The sequence below is a fragment of the Notamacropus eugenii genome, chromosome 1 (genome assembly GCF_028372415.1).
Source record: "Notamacropus eugenii isolate mMacEug1 chromosome 1, mMacEug1.pri_v2, whole genome shotgun sequence".
Classification (NCBI taxonomy): domain Eukaryota; kingdom Metazoa; phylum Chordata; class Mammalia; order Diprotodontia; family Macropodidae; genus Notamacropus; species Notamacropus eugenii.
In genome coordinates this window covers 419,858,970-419,875,366 of record NC_092872.1, presented here as the reverse complement: position 1 = coordinate 419,875,366, position 16,397 = coordinate 419,858,970, and the positions used below count along the sequence as shown (strand labels likewise).

Genomic DNA, 16,397 nt, shown 5'->3' with positions numbered 1-16,397 from the left:
ACCCTCAATCACGGATCCCTGAAAGTTTCTTCTAGTTTCCAGTAAAACTTTGATGCAGTATCCACTATTTAACCAAAGTTCACAAGCCACCACATATGTTTCTTTTGCCAGACCAATCAGAACATACTAGGTCAAAGAAACATTTAATTGTATGGCAAAATACCAAAAGAACGATAGTAACAGCAACATCGATGAACATTCCCTTTCCCACCCCCCTGGTGTACACACAGGTTATCACACTTGTGCAAGAGAGAGCACACATAAGAAACACATGTGGTCAGTGAACATGCATAGTCAAGGTAACTCCTGCTGGTAAGCCAGCATGCCCCCTCTGTAATAGCATTTTGTTTCTGATTCTATTGCTTTTCCCTTGGAGGTGCTGATGTCTCTGCTGGTCTGGAAATGTGAGAGGTTGGAACTCCACTTCTACAAACTGTTAGGATCTTCTGCTAAACAAATTCTCTTTGCAGCACTATCACCTTTCTGAACCAATTGCTCCACACTGGGTCTCCATGTGCTGCCATCTACAGCTCTTTGTGGTTTCTCCTTGGTAGAGGGGTCTCCTCCCAGGGGCTCTTGTAATGCTTTTGAGATTTAGACCCATGGTCTAACTGCTCAGTCAGCCAGCCAATCAGAAAAGTCCTGAGGCACTAAGTCTTTCTTTTGAATTACTAATTTCTGCTTTAGATTCTCACTTTTTGAATTTAGTCTACTTTGGCCTACAGTGAGAAAATTCTTCTGAACTCTTTTCACTTCTTACCATGCCAACTATGAACCATGAAAGGGAAGGACAAACCCACAGACTTTGCCCTTGCTAATATTAGAGGGAGAAGACAGAAGGGAACCATACTCAAACCAAGGAGGATGAGGCACAGAGCCAACAAAAGGGAGAGACAAACCTGCAGATTTTGTCTTTGTTGGTACTAGAAATATTAGCACAGCAGGCTTGTGCTGAGGAGCAACCTGTATATTATTCTTTTTCTGGTACATGGAGTCATGAATATTGCATAGGTCCCAAGACAAAGTAGATCCCTACTTTGCAGTGAAAGTAGTTTACTTCCTTCCAGAAATGGGAGGAGAGTTGACCTGATGGCTTCCATGGACAACTGTGGTTTTTTTGGTCTATTAAAAAAAAAAACTCTTTCATTCCTATATTTGATGTCTTGTTAACCTGAGTGCTTGCAAGGGAGCTAAAGGTCCTTTGGGATAAAACAAAAGGAAAGAAATGCTGACATTCCCAGTTTCCCTGTGGGGGAGCATAAAACATTTGTGAGTGACAAAATATATCTAAAATTGCACCCAATACTCTAAAAACATACCCAGATCCATTATTGGAGGGGCACAACTGAAATATTGGCTAACCTGATAGGTAACTTTAGTGTAACTTTAACTTACCTGATATGTAATTTCAACCAATCCTATTTCAGTTATTATGACCAAATCAGGGGGGAGCAAGCTATATGTGGCTGTAGACTGGTATAGTAGAGCATTGAACTGAGAGCCAGAAAACTTCATTTCAAATCTAGGCTCTGCTACTAACTACATGTGTGAACTAGAGTGAGGTACTTCTCTGAGTATTAAATTTCTTCATCTGTGAAATAAGGCTAGATTCATTCATTGTTTCTCCTTGTCTATCACTCTCTTCTATGCTCCATTTACAGAACTGTGGAATCTTAGAAAGGAACCTCAGAGATGATCAAGTTGAGCCCAGATCTCAACAGGAATATCCCCAATGTCCCCAGCAAGTGGTCATACGAGCCTTCCCCTGAAACCTCCAGTGACTGAGGGCTCATTATCCATGGTAATTTATTTCATTTTTCAACAGCTCTAATTGCTTTTTTAAAGACAATTTTTATTTTAACTTCCATTAACAGGTACAGGCATTTAAGAGAATTCTTAAAATGTACAAGATTTAACCCAACCTGACAGAATATAAATAAACATACATGTGTCTACAGACTTCCTTTATTTACCAATTGTTAACTTCATCCTAAAAGACACTGACTTCAGCCTGACCAAATCACAACATTCTTGTTTTTATTGGTTTTGTAGACCTTCTTTTCACATGCATAACTTATTTGCTGAAATAACTCGAATTATGAGTTTCTTTCCTCTGTGTAACCTCCACCTATTCTTCCAAAAAGATAACGATTTTTTTTTTTTTGGAAGATAGATTTTAGAGATGGAATGGATCAGAATTGCTCAGGAATGGATCAACTGCTTATAAATCTCCCAGGCTACTGGGATTTACAAGATTATCATAGAACCATGGATGTATAGCTGGAAGGAACATTAGATGCCATCTAGTCCAATACCCTCATTCTATAAATGAGGAAACTGAGAAGTTTCCAGAGAAGTTAAGTCACTTGCCCAAGGTGACATAGATAACAAATGTCAAGTCTAGGATTTGAAGTAACGTCCTCTAATTCCAAATTCAATCCCCCTTCAACTACATCATGCTGGTTAAAGGTAAGGTGTTCTTTGGGAAAGGAATTCACACTTAGCAGGACCTTTGGGAGGCAGCCTCTCCTGAGAGTCAGCAGTTATCCGCTATTTGAGATGGTGACATTGGAAGGAAACAGAAAGAACTACACAAATGCCCGGGGCCCTTCCCTTACATCCCATGCAGTGAAGACAGGTCTCCCTTCATGTGTGGTCTGCATGATCTCACACTCCCGGAATCCACCGAGGCCCTGACGAAATATCTTGCACACTCGAATCATGGTGATGATCTCCTTAATTAAGTGATGAAAGTGTTTCTGTACGGACCCATAGAGAATATGAGAAAAATAGTCATATCAGCATTCAATTTATTTCAAGTCAAAAGGCTTTTATTAAGCACATTTTATTTTTATTAAGCTCTTTTATTAAGAATTTATTACTTTTATGAAATGATTGTGAAAAACATTTTTATTAAGTCTTAGGCACTGAGGATACAAAGATGATGAACAAATCCATCATACTGACTACCAAATCTCGCTGAGATACTATACAAGGCATGATGAAGGTGTGGTTCCCTGCCTTTTGGGTACCAAATGGAACTTTCCCTCTGTTACAGTGCCAGAAATTCCACCATTTGGAGTAAATTCCAGTCTTTTGAATTAAACCTGGCTCTTTCTTTGCAAGCTCTTTCACAATACAAATACCCTTTGTCAGAGCTCACGTTAAGTCAGTAATACTGTAATAAGAATGAGTTTATCAAATTACTCTTTTCATTGACAGCAAAAGTCATAGAATCCCAGAGTCAAAAGAGGGCTCTCACCCCATGTCTCTGTTTAGATCATTTCTTTCCTATGCCTGAAAGGCACACCTCTCCCCTCTTCTGACTCATCCTTTCACACAAACTCAAATCCCATCTTCTCTATGAAACTTTAACCTTGAAACCCGCTTTGGTAAAGACACTGAGCCTCACAAAGCATTTTATCTGAACCTCTCTCATAAAGTGATCACATATTGATTATTATTTATGGCCATCTCTCTGTAAGGACAGGGAGCATTGGGGTAAGAAACAAGTCTTATTTAAATTACAGCACCCAACACAGGACTCTGCACACAGTAGGCACTTAAATAAATGACTCCAGAAATCATCTAGTCTGTATTCAAATTCAATGCACAAATGCCCCCTACAGCATACCTGGAGACCTTTGCTTGGATACCCCAAGTAATGGGGATCTCACTACTTATCAAGATAGTCCATCCCATAGTTGGACAGCTCAGATTATTAGAATCTTCTATTTATTGAATAACTTTTATACAAATGGGTCCTAGTTTTACCTTTGGAACCATAAGAAAATAAGTCTATTTCTGAATCCACATGATAGTCCTATAGATAGATAGATAGATAGATAGATAGATAGATAGATAGATAGATAGATAGACAGATAAATATTTAAGCAGCATTCATGTCCCTCTGGTTTTGCCAAAAGTAATAACAACAGGATCCATGGTCACATCAGGGTTCTTTCAGATTCTTGACATAGTCATTTGTCTGGGCCTGGAAACATGATTTCACTTCAAGCATCTGAGTATCCTCTTATATGATATTGAGAACTGAGAAGACCCATCAAGGTTTTATCTACTTCAACTCCCTGATTTCACAGATGAGGTAACTGAAGCCCAGAGAAATGATTTGCCCGAGGTCACAACACAGCTGGTATTTGAAACAAGGCCCTTTGACTTCAGTTAGGTCCAGTACCTGCTCTTTCCATTGGGTCATACCTCTACCAGACTTTAAGCATCTCAGGGCAAGGAATCTTTTGGATTCCTGTATTTTTCACCATAGAACCCACATGCATACATAGTACATCTCCCTCACTCCCCAAAGTACACATATACACCACACTTAATCCCTCGTAGCCACTCATCAAACAGTGACTGACTTCACAAGCTGCCTTGTGAAGTGGGAAAGAGTCCTAGATTGGGAGTCAGGACACCTGAGTTCAAATTTTGACTGGCACCAATTCATTGTATGACAATGATCAAGTCCTTCTTGTTCTCTAAGCCTCAGGTTCCTCAACTGTAAAACGAGAAAGTCAGGTCTCTAAGATTCCTCCCAAGATTCAGCGCTCTGTGATTCCAAATCACTTTGAGCCCCAGTTTCCTCATCTATACCTTAACTCTAGAAGATCTACTTCCCAATGTTGTTATGTAGATCAGATTCAAGATGTTGTAAGTTAAAGTATTCTGCAAATATAAAACTCAGCTGGATCTGGTGGACCACTCCTAGAATTCCTGCTATAGGGAAAGCTGAGGCTGGTGAATCACTTGAACTCCAGAGTTCTGAGTTGCAGTAGTCTAAAATCCATTAGGGTATCCATACTAAGTTTAGCAGCAAAATGATGAGCCCCTGGGATTTGGAAGCCACCAGGCTGCCTAGGGAGATGCAAATTGGCCCAGGTCAGAAATGGAGCACTGATCAAAGTTTTTAAGTCAATAAGTAGTGGAATCAGGCCAATGAATGGGGCAGTTTCACTTCTAGCCTGGGTGAAATAGCGACATCTAGTCTCAAAAAAAACACAACACAACTCTACATTTTTAAATTTGTTACTGTATTTTCTCCAGGAGAGGCAGAGTGGCACAATGATGACAAGGACAGCTTTGGAAGTAGCAAGACCTAGATTCCAGTATTACCACTTACATCCATATCAGTTATGTGACCAAGGTAAGTCCTTTAGACTCTCAGTGCCCCCAAGCAATGCTTTAAGACTATAAGTTGTAGGAGACTTGAACAGAGCTGCATTGGTTGGAGTTAGTTTCAACAGCGGGAGTAAAAATCATAGGTCCAGAACCACCCCCCAAATAGATATAGTTGTAAATATGTATGTGGGTGTCCACTTTGATCAACAGTCCCCCTTACATATGTAACGTGGAGTTCAAGCCTAGGCATTTTCATAAGACTCTCTTCATTTATGGAGAGAAAGATAACTTGCCAACTCTGCCCCTGCATACAAATACTGGGTTATACGTACATTTCTCCAGAAAATTCAGGGTCATTTACTTCTACAATCTAATCCAAAAGGTTCCTGTCTAGGTACAATAACATAAATGAAAACAACACTATAAGTCCATTGGATGCTAACCAATATAGATTTCAGACAATTGATAATGGCACGTCCCTCCTCTCAATAGAAATAAATGTAGGATACTTACAGGTACAGAAGGTGGTATCAGCAAAAATATATTATTAAGTACTTTATAGGTGCTAGGAGTTGGAGTAAGCATTGAGGATACAAGGGCAAAAATGAAACAGTGCCTGCCTTCAAGAAGCTTATGTTCCAATTGATAAGACAATATGTACATATAAAAGTATATGCAAGATACATACAAAATAGACACAAGGTGACCCCAGAGCAGAAGGTCCTAGCACTGAGGAGGACTGGGAAAAGCCTCATGTAGAAGGGAATACTTTTACTCAATCTTGAAGTAAGCCACAGATTCTAAGAAATGGAAGTGAAGAGGGAGAGTATTACAGGCATAGGACACAAACCAGTACACAAAGGCAAGGAAATGGGAGATAGAATTCATGTGTGAGGAAGAGTAAATAGGTCTGTATGACTGAACCCAGAATGCATGAAGTGGACTTCAAGTATCAAGGGATGAAGTTGTGAGGCTCAATGCCAAAGAAAGGAATTTAAATTTGATCTTAGCAGTAATGGGGAGCCCTTTGGAATTTATTGAGGAGGTGGCAACAGTGACCTACATTTTAGGAAAATCCCATTGATGGCTGGCTGAGTATGTAGAGGACAATTTAGAAAGAGGAGAAATTTGAGGCAGGGAGACTAATTAGAAGTCTTTTGAAATAGTATAAGTAAACTGTGATGCTTTGTTGTCTTATGGTGTCATTTGGTTTTACTTAAACCAAATTATGTTGTGTTATAGGACGATGGGAGATTTAAGGAAAAATAATTGTGGTATAAAAGTGAAGAGCAATAATAAAACTTTAATTTTTTAAAAAAGTATCCAGCTAGGAAATAATGAGAGGGGTTGTTGAAAGACAGACATATTAATAAATAACCATTGGGGGAGAGGTATATTGCTTCAACTATTCTGGGAAATAATTTGAAATGATACTAAGGAAGTGACTAAAATGTCTATACCTTTTGACTCAGAAATTCTACTGCTTAGACATATATCCTAAGAAGATGAATAATAAAAAAGAAAGGTCTCAAATAATAACGATACAGTATTTTTTGTGATGGCAAAGAAATGGAAACAAACTAGATGTCCATTGACTATGGAATAACTAAATAAATTTCCATGCATTAATGTAACACAATATTATTTTACAGAAGAAACAATGTAAAGAATACAGAAAAGCATAAGAAGACATAAGAACTGATGCAAAGTGATTACAATGTAAATAGAACAACAGAACAAAACTGAAATCTGTAAAATCTAAAGTGTGGCCCCAAGGCAGAGCCAAGATAGCAGAATAGAAGGATAGACCTCCTCTAGCTCTTCCCCCATAGCCCATAAAATACCTGTAAACAATGACTCTGAATGAATTCTAGATTCACCAGAAAACACAAAATGACAGAGTGAAATAGATTTCCAGCCCAAGACAGCCTGGAAGGGCAACAGAAAAGGTCTATTGCACCAGGTTCAGAGTAGAGTACAGCCCACCCTTGGCCACACAGCACAAACAAGACTGGAGTAGGCTTCAGAGTGCAGAATCATGAGCAGCAGCTGTGGTTTCAAGATTTCTCAACCTACAAATGCCAAAGACAGCTTCAAAGGTCAGTAAGAAAGCCCTTTCACCTGGGTGAGAGGGGAACACCAACTGGCCCCAGCCCTGGCCCCATGGTGGCAGCACCCACTGCAGTAGCTGTGGCAGCAGCATCCACTTTGGAAGCCCTCAGTCTAAAATTCCTGGGGGATTCCTGGGGGAATCCATGGCTGATCTGGATCTCAGCCCTGAGTGAAGGTCCTGGGGTGAGGAGGAACACTGGTGCTGGCATAGTAGACTGGTGGCGGCTATGGAGAGGGAATCCTACTTGCAGTTCCAGGGCAGAAAAGAGTGCTTGTGGTTGCTCCCAGACCAGAGTGCAGGCCAGGAAAAGATTTATCTTGATTGTGCCACCTTGGAGAAACTGAGAACTTACAGGTCCCTAGAGTATATCCTCTACTTGACAAAGGACTCAAAAGTCAAGTAACTGACTGAAAAAATGCCCAAAAAAGGGAAAAAAATAAGACTATAGAAGGCTACTTTCTTGGTGAATAGGTATTTTCTTCCATCCTTTCGGATGAGGAAGAACAAAGCATACCATCAGAGGAAGATATAAAAGCCAGGGCTTCTACATCCAAAACCTCCAAAAAAAATATGCAGTGGTCTCAGATCATGGGAGAGCTCAAAAAGGATTTTGAAAATCAAGTAAGAGAGGTGGAGGAAAAATTGGGAAGAGAAATGAGAGTGATACAAGAAAATCATGAAAAACAAGTCAACTGCTTGCTAAAGGAGACCCAAAGAAATGCTGAAGAAAATAACACCTTGAAAAGCAGTCTAACCCAAATACAAAAAGGGGTCCAAAAAGTCAATGAGGAGAGGAATGCTTTAAAAAGCAGAATTGCTCAAATGGAAAAAGAGGTTCAAAAGCTCACTGAAGAAAATAGTTCTTTAAAAATTAGAATGAAGCAGATGGAAGCTAATGACTTTTTGAGAAACCAAGAAATTATAAAACAAAGCCAAAAGAATGAAAAACTAGAAGATAATGTGAAATATCTCATTGGAAAAACAACTGACCTGGAAAATAGATCCAGGAGAGAAAATTTAAAAATTATTGGTCTACCTGAAAACCATGATCAAAAAAAGAGCCTAGACATCATCTTCCAAGAAATTATTGAGGAAAACTGCCCTGATATTCTAGAACCAGAGGGTAAAATAGAAATGGAAAGAATTCACTGATCACCTCCTGAAAGAGATCTGAAAAGAAAAACTTCTAGGAACATTGTAGTCAAATTCCAGAGTTCCCAGGTCAAGGAGAAAATATTGCAAGCAGCTAGAAAGAAACAATTCCAGTACTGTGGAAATATAATGAGGATAACATAAGATCTAGCAGCTTCTACATTAAGGGATCAAAGGGCAAGAAATATGATATTCCAGAAGTCAAAGGAACTAGGACTGAAACCAAGACTCACCTACCCAGCAAAACTGAGTATGATACTTAAGGGAAAAAATGGTCTTTCAGTGAAATAGAGGACTTCCAAACATTCTTGTCGAAAAGAGCTGAATAGAAAATTTGACTTTCAAATATAAGAATCAAGAGAAACATGAAAAGGTAAACAGGAAAGAGAAGCCTTAAGGAACTCATTAAAGTTGAACTGTTTACATTCCTACATGGAAAGATGTTATTTGTAACTCATGAGACCTTTTTCAGTATTAGAGTAGTTAGAGGGAATATATATGTAGGCATGTATGGGTATGTATGTACGTGTATATTATATGTGTGTAGGTATGTATATGTACATGGGTGTATGTGTGTATGTATGTATATATGTGTGTATACATATAGACAGAGGGCACAGAGTGAGCTGAATATGAAGGGAGAGTACCTAAAAAAAAATAAAAATTATTGTTGAATGGAATGTACTGGGAGTAGGAGAAAGGGAGAGGTGGAATGCAGTGAATCATCTCACATGGAAAAGGGAAGAAGAAGTTTTTACAGTGGAGGGGAAGAGGGGGGATGAAAGGAAATGAGTGATCCTTGCTCTCATGGGATTTGGTTTAAGTAGAAATAATACACACTCAATTGGATATGAAAATCTATTTTACCCTGCAGGAAGGCAGGGGGAAGGGAGTAGGAGAGGGAAGATAATACAAGGGACAGCAAGTTGGGGAAGGGGATAATCAGAAGCAAACACTATTATGGGAGGACAGGTCAAGGGAGAGAATGGAATAGATTGAGGGCAGGATAGGACAGAGGGAAATGTGGTTAGTCTTTTACAACATGACTTATGGAAGTGTTTTGCATTGTTACACATTTATAACCTATATTGAATTGCTTGTTTTCTCAATGAGGATGGGTGGGGAGGGAGGGAGAGAATGTGAAACTCAAAGCTTTGGTAGTTAATGCTAAAAATTGTTTTAGCATGCAACTGGAAATAAAGATATATGGGCAATGGAGTATAGAAAACTGTTTTGCTCTACAGGAAAATAGAGGGGAAAGGAGACGGAAGAAGGGTGGGTGGTGAAAGGCAGGACAGACTAGAGGGAGGGGTGGATGGGGTGCATGCTGTCCTGGGGTGGGGGACGGAAAGAGATGAGGAGAAAATTTTGAATTCAAATTGTTGTGGAAGTGAATATTGAGAACTGTAAAATAAATTATATATTAAAAAACAAAAAGTTTGGCCCCAAAGAAGAGATAGGAAACTGCACCTTCCACCATTCTTTGTGGAGTTTGGGAACTACAAGCATGGAATATTGCATATACTATCAGTCTTGTTGATGTTTTGGTTACTTATGTTGAATTTTTTCCCCTTTATCTGTGAAACAGTGTTGGTTAAGTGTTTGCCATGTACATTGTTCAGCTGTTTTTTTGGGAAGTATTTGTGGTGTTAAAAACTATAAATACTAATAAAAAGTAAATATGCAGATTGCTTTAAAGGAAAAAAAAAAGAATTTAACATGTACCAGGAACTGTGCTAAAGTCTAATGGTAACAATTTTTTTTTTTTAAAGAGACAGTCACTGTTTTCAAGGGGTTTACATTTAGTAGGGTAAGACAACTCAAAGTTGTGCTGGCCTAGGAGGATTACTTTGCTCTAGAGAGCTATAAGGGGAGATCACAGGCAGATGAAAAAATCAACCTGTTATCTTGATAATCCTAAGATTGTAAAGAGAGGGGAAGAGGAACACATTTGAGGGAGGAGGGCAAAAGAAGTTTAGGGGAAATGCTCTCAAATATCAGAGTGTATAAGTATCTATACAAAAAAGGAGGAAGGGATGGGGAGAGCAGCGGACACTTGAACCTCACTCTCAGCTAAATTGGTCAAAAGAGGGAAGAATAGACACACACATATGGAGCTGGTACAGAAATATATTTCATTCAACAGGGAAATAGAAGAGAAAGGGAAAAGGGGGAAATTAAAAAGAAGTTAGGGTAAAGGTTTGGTTCTAAGTATCTGAAGTAAGAATGTACAAAAATAATAACTTTTGAAGTAGCAAAGAATAGAAATCTGAAGGGGCACCCATCAGTTGAGGAATGACATATCTAAATGTTATATAAATGTGGCAGAATACTATTATGCTGTAAGAAATTGTGAAGAAGATATTTTCAGAGAACCTTAGAAAAACCTGTGTGAATTTATGTAGAGTGAAATAAACAGAAACAGGAGAACAATTAATATAAAGACAATAAAATGATAAAGGCATACAACTTTGAAAGAATTAGGAATTCTGATCAGAATAAAGACCAATTCCAATTCCAATGGTCTAATGATGAAACATGCTACCCATCTCCTGATAGAGAAGTAAAGGACTCAGAATGCAGAATGAGACATGTTTATTTTTGGATGTGGCCAACGCAGAAACTTGTTTTGCTTGACTGTACATGTTTGTAACAAGGAATTTTGTTTTTCTTTTGTTCTCAATTAAGGGTTCAAGGTTGGGAAAGGAGAAAAAAAACAAATTTTTGTTGACTGAAAAAATATGTATAATTTTTAAAAATCCTAACAATGGAGGGGGAAAATGACTTGGATAGCTGGCTAGATGGGATGTGAAGACTAGTACAGTTACCCAGACTAACCAGTAGATAATGGGTTGAGTAGGCTAGTTAGTTTGCACATACTTAGTCATCTCTCAACTTCTTTGGGCCCTACTTGGGAGCTTCAAAGACAAGTGGATTAACTTCCTAAAGGACTTGAGGACCTAGGTTCTGGAAACCCTGGGTTAGAAAGTTCTATGCCTCAGACCCAAGTGGGGAGGAGGCCAATGGCAAAAAGACATTATTAGAAAGGAGGGAACTACAGGCTGCAGGCAGCACATTCCATTAGTGTGCACCTAGGCAGTTTTATTTATTTTTTATTTTATTTATTTTTTTAAAGGTAAACTATTGATTACTCAACCATAAGGGATATTATTTTTATTAATAAAACGAAAGAAACCAAATTTTAATTACTTAGTCTTCATACTTATGCATAATACAAATTAGTCCATGCTTTAAAACTAAAAGAGCTTATCATACAATTAAATTAAAATGCAAAAAAATGCAAATTTTTTTTTGGAGACATTAGGATGTGCCTGGGTATACCAAGCAAATCCTATAGACACAGCTATGGTTGGGAAATTAAGGTGATATAAAAGCAAAAGATATCAAGAAACTTTTTTTAAAATGTAAAGCCCATCTAGCACCTCTTTTTCTTTGCCTTCCTAATATGTTACCACTTCTCTCTTCCCAAGTCCCCCTTGATATACCTGGGGTTTTTTCTCCATGCCTTCTGCATTCCAACACAAATACTGGAAAAATTCATTTTCACAAGAGGTAGAACCCGACTTTTGCTTCCCCATTCCTATTAAATCTGCAAAAAAAAAAAAAATATCCCCCAGAAAGCCTGAGGACTGAGTTTTTATCCCTGGCTGCACATCTCTTATCAGTCCTTCAATAGAGTCACCAGGGAAGCAGCCTGATGAGGTCACAAAGGCAGCTATTTAGTGACAGATCATCACAGCTGTAGAGTTTAGGGCCAATGTGAGTATCTTAGTTTGGTTCACACTTAGACAGCAATCAACTTGTTCATTTTGCAGATGGAGAACCTGGTGCCCAAAGGGGAGAGAAGAGATTTGCTTAGCTTTTACTCATTAAGTTAATGGCAAGGCTGAGATCACAACCCAAGTTTCCCAACTCTCCAGACCAGAGATTTATAGTTCTCTACGCAAAACTTTTCTTACACCAAGTCTGTGAGGTATTGTGAAATCTGAAAAAAAACTCTTTAAGAGGACAGGCATAGGATTTTTTGCTTGGAAGGCAACAGAAATGCACAATGACAGCCCTGAGGACAAACTCAAATTAGAATTTAAGGCATCTTTCATGTAGAAAGTAGCAAGAGCAAAGGAAAGCTTTCTCTGTTATAATTGTCTACACTCATAAGGTATAAGTAATAAAAACAATTAAGAAAACATCTGCTCTAACAAGATTGTTGTGTCTTGCTTATGAATTGGATTTAAGTGAGGCAGAGAGAGTTGCAGAGTTGTTAGCCTCACTCTCTTTTCCTGAGTTGCTGAAGTCAAAAGTCAAGATAACCTTCGATGGCCCCAGATTCAGTGGATAACCTTGGCGATCTTCAATGTCTGACCAAGCACCTGTTTCAGCCACCTTCATGGTTGCTGGAACAAATTGTTCTCATCCACCCCTTCCAGCAGAAGAAGTCTTTGCATGCTTGGGGCAGACCTGGTTTAGCCCCTCAGCAGAGGGTTACGAGGATAGCCTCCCTCTGATTGGCTGTTAACATCCAGGATGTTAAAACTGGCCTAAAGAACTGGTCTCTTTATTGCAGAGGTGTCAGAAGCACTCCATACTGGGTGATCTGCACATGCGTAAGCACACACCCTGATACATGAAGCCAAGATGGACGTTGCTCACACTCTGTTAGTGAAGTAAGCAGTGCAAATGTTGTTGAAGATGCAGTGTGGTGTAGGGGTAGAGTTGCTGACACTTGGAGTGGGAACATTTGGGTTTCATTTCCTGCCTCAGAGGCTTCTTAGCTTCTGTGGTCAGCCTCCATGTCCTCATCTGCAAAAGGGAAGGAGGGGACAGGAAAGATCTAAGAACTATGATCAGTATACGATGACTGTTCATGATTCCAGAGGAGCAATGATGAAACACTCTCATCCTGATGATGGCGGGATGCTATAGATGAGCGAGAAACCTATCAAAATGGCAAACTTTATATGAGGTAGAAACATATCACAACAATAACTTTTTTAAAAAAAAAAGAAAGGGAAAAATAATCTGTTTCCTACCTGATGGATGGGTTTTGAGGAACACACTTTTCCAATCTTAAAGCAGAATAGAAATTCTAGGATTATCTTCCCCATTTTAAAAATAATGACATTTCTATTATCCTTTAAATTTTCCACAACACTCTGCATATCACAGTTCATATAATGGATCATCCCCACAGGTCTGTGAGGTAAGCATTGCTTACAAGAATCCTTCTGGAGAGTGTAATCTAATGTAATTAGTGTAATGTTCATATGGATGCCCCCTCTAACAACACAGATATCAACTCTTGAAGAGTTTCAAGTGGCCAAAAATAATTCTCCCTCCTCTGGGCCAGCTTAGCAAAAGAGACTTAGTTGGCGGTGCATTCCTGAGACAAGAAGTCAAAGAGTATATCAACCACTGGACCCAGACTCAAAGCCTTTCCAGCTTAAAACTTGCCAGTTTAGTTTGACATTCATACTATATAGCCTTTAAGGACCCAGAGTCACCTGCACTAACTATCATCAGGTTTGAGAAGAGAAGGAAGGTGCTGCAGATATTATCATCCCCAGTTTATATATGAGTAAACTGAGGCACAAAGAGAGGAATGACTAAGCAAAAGGAGCTTGAATAAATCAACCTTTGGAGTCTGTTTCTCAAAATTGAGCACCTATTCTGTGCTACATACTGGAGATACAAAGACAAAAAAGTGAAACTTCCCTGCCCTCGAGAAATTTCTGTTCTACTGCGGTTATTGAGGAAGGACAACATATCAGAGATACAAGATAAATGTTGTTTGTCCTTAATCAATAAGCATTTATTAAGTACCCACCATATGCTAGCTGGCATACAAATTCAAAAGTGAAAGCATTCCCTAAAGAGACTTACATTCTATTAATGGAGACAACATGTACACAATATAAGTACATATAAATAAATATAAGGTAATTTCAGGAAATACTAGTGGCTGGAGGCAGGGAGGGCAGGTTAAGGAAAAGGCTTCACTGTGCAATGTGGTGTTTGAGCTGAGCTTTGAAGGAAACCAGGGATCTTAAAAAGTAAAAGTGAAGGAGTGCATCGGGGACCTACAGCCAGTGCAAAAGTCCAGAGATGAGAGATGGTATGTCAAGTATGGGGAACAGCCAGAAGGCCAATTTGTTTGGACCCTGGAATTCAAGAAGACAAGTAATAAAAGAAAATATAAGTTAAAAAAAGTAAGTAAAAAAAGACAAATAAAAGAAAAAGCCAGATTAGAGTCAAACAGGAATATTCGTGTGAACTAATGCAGAACAAAGTAGGCAAGAGATCAAAATATACAACAGTAATTTTTGATCTACATCTGTGATTTCCTTGGCACAGTGACCATCTTGTCTTTCTCCACTATTATAGTAACTCTTCTGTAACATACAGTCTTAGAGAACTATCTCGAGCATTGAAGTTAAGTGACAGGTTAAGTCACTACTTAATGACAGAGCAAGGAGGTGCTTGTAAATGTTTCTGAAAATTCATGAGACACTTTTGATTTTAATCTGCATTATTAACATTTTCTCCATCACTTCCATAAGTCTAGATATTCAACAAAATAAAGCAAGCCTTAATTTGTAGCATTATCTGAGTTCAAGCTGGTTACAGTACACCCCTGCTCCTTAGATCCACTAAGCTAGACAGAAACTCCAATATGCCTATAGATCTCCTATCAGCATTGTGAATATTCCCTTCAGCAATGGAGACTGTAACCAACCAAGTTTGTGTCCATATGCTCTTGTAAACACCCAATGTGCCAAGGGTCTTCCTCATGTACTCTTGACATTGAACAGAGATATATATTCATAAATCATATATACATATATGTATATAAATATAATCTGCAAGTGCTTTTTTCCCTTTTGGTGAAAATAAAGGGAACAGGGGTGGGAAGAGAGGAGTTGAGGAAGTGGGGAACCACAGATAGTACTACTAAGAATCTCCCCTAGGGCAGTGAGGGCTCACCAGAAGAGAAAGAAGGGATGACTGTTTATGCGAGAGTCTTTCATGTTTTGCAATTTCTGCTGAGTGAAAAGAAACCTATCTATTTCTTAATATGGGGTGTGTGAACTTTTATTTTTATTATTTTATTTCAATATAATTGATTTTCTTTATACTCCTAGGTGTTTTATTTTATACATTTGTATACATTTTTCTGAGAAAAGGTCCATAGGTTTCACCAGATTGATTTGGACATCAGAAGGCTCCTCCTTGATCCTCCATTTAAGGAGACGGCCCATGGCAGTCACTTGGGCTGCTCCCAAAGATTTTATCATGATCTCCATGCAAGATCACAGCAATTCTGAAACTCTCACCTTCTCGGTACCACCAGCCCCTAGCCCACCCTCTTTCAGATTGGAAGGGGCAGAGGGTGGACACCTTAGATATGGGAAACGAAGGAAAAAGTTCTGTTTCCACAGGATCAAAACTCTCAATGATGGTCGTTAATTGGAGTTGTGACCTAGCATGGTCAGAATGAAGGTCAGGGCCTTGTGGGTAGGCTTGGCAAACTATTTAGGGGAAAGTCTATCAGAGAGGAGAACATGAAGTCATTGTAAGCAGTCACCTAAAAATCCAACTGCACTTGTTAATGATGCACAGTGGGCGTGTCAAAAAATTGTGACCAGAAAGAATATGGACCAATCCATTCTCTGATGGGAGGATCTGTCCTATACTAACTTTATAAAAATGCCCTTACTTCCATATCTCTCCCTCTCTCCCTTTTTGAGGAAGGGTAGAGTTTACCTTGGCCAATGAGTTCAATTCTCTGAACTCTACTTAAAGAAATTTTCCTTGATACTCTGTGTGTCACATGTGTTTCTAACAATTAGAGCTCTTCCCTGATCCTCCATTTAAGGAGGGCACTGTGGGCAACCAGCTCATCATTTCCTACTCATTTCCTATACAAGACTTCATCATATTGACTTCAACATGGCACTAGAACCCTTCCTTTCCTTTT

At 38.9% G+C, this 16,397-nt stretch overlaps 1 protein-coding gene across 1 annotated transcript in view; it reads right to left on the bottom strand.

Annotated features, from left to right (window-relative positions):
- CNBD2 (cyclic nucleotide binding domain containing 2) overlaps window positions 1–12,141 on the bottom strand; it is a gene marked incomplete at its 5' end in the record, with an annotated part of 86,418 nt that extends 74,277 nt beyond the window's left edge. Inside the window, 3 exon segments of the mRNA XM_072629863.1 lie at window positions 2,619–2,767; window positions 11,869–11,892; window positions 11,895–12,141. Of these exon segments, the coding sequence (XP_072485964.1) occupies window positions 2,619–2,767; window positions 11,869–11,892; window positions 11,895–12,141 (420 nt within the window).
- Between the last annotated feature and the right edge of the window lie 4,256 nt (window positions 12,142–16,397).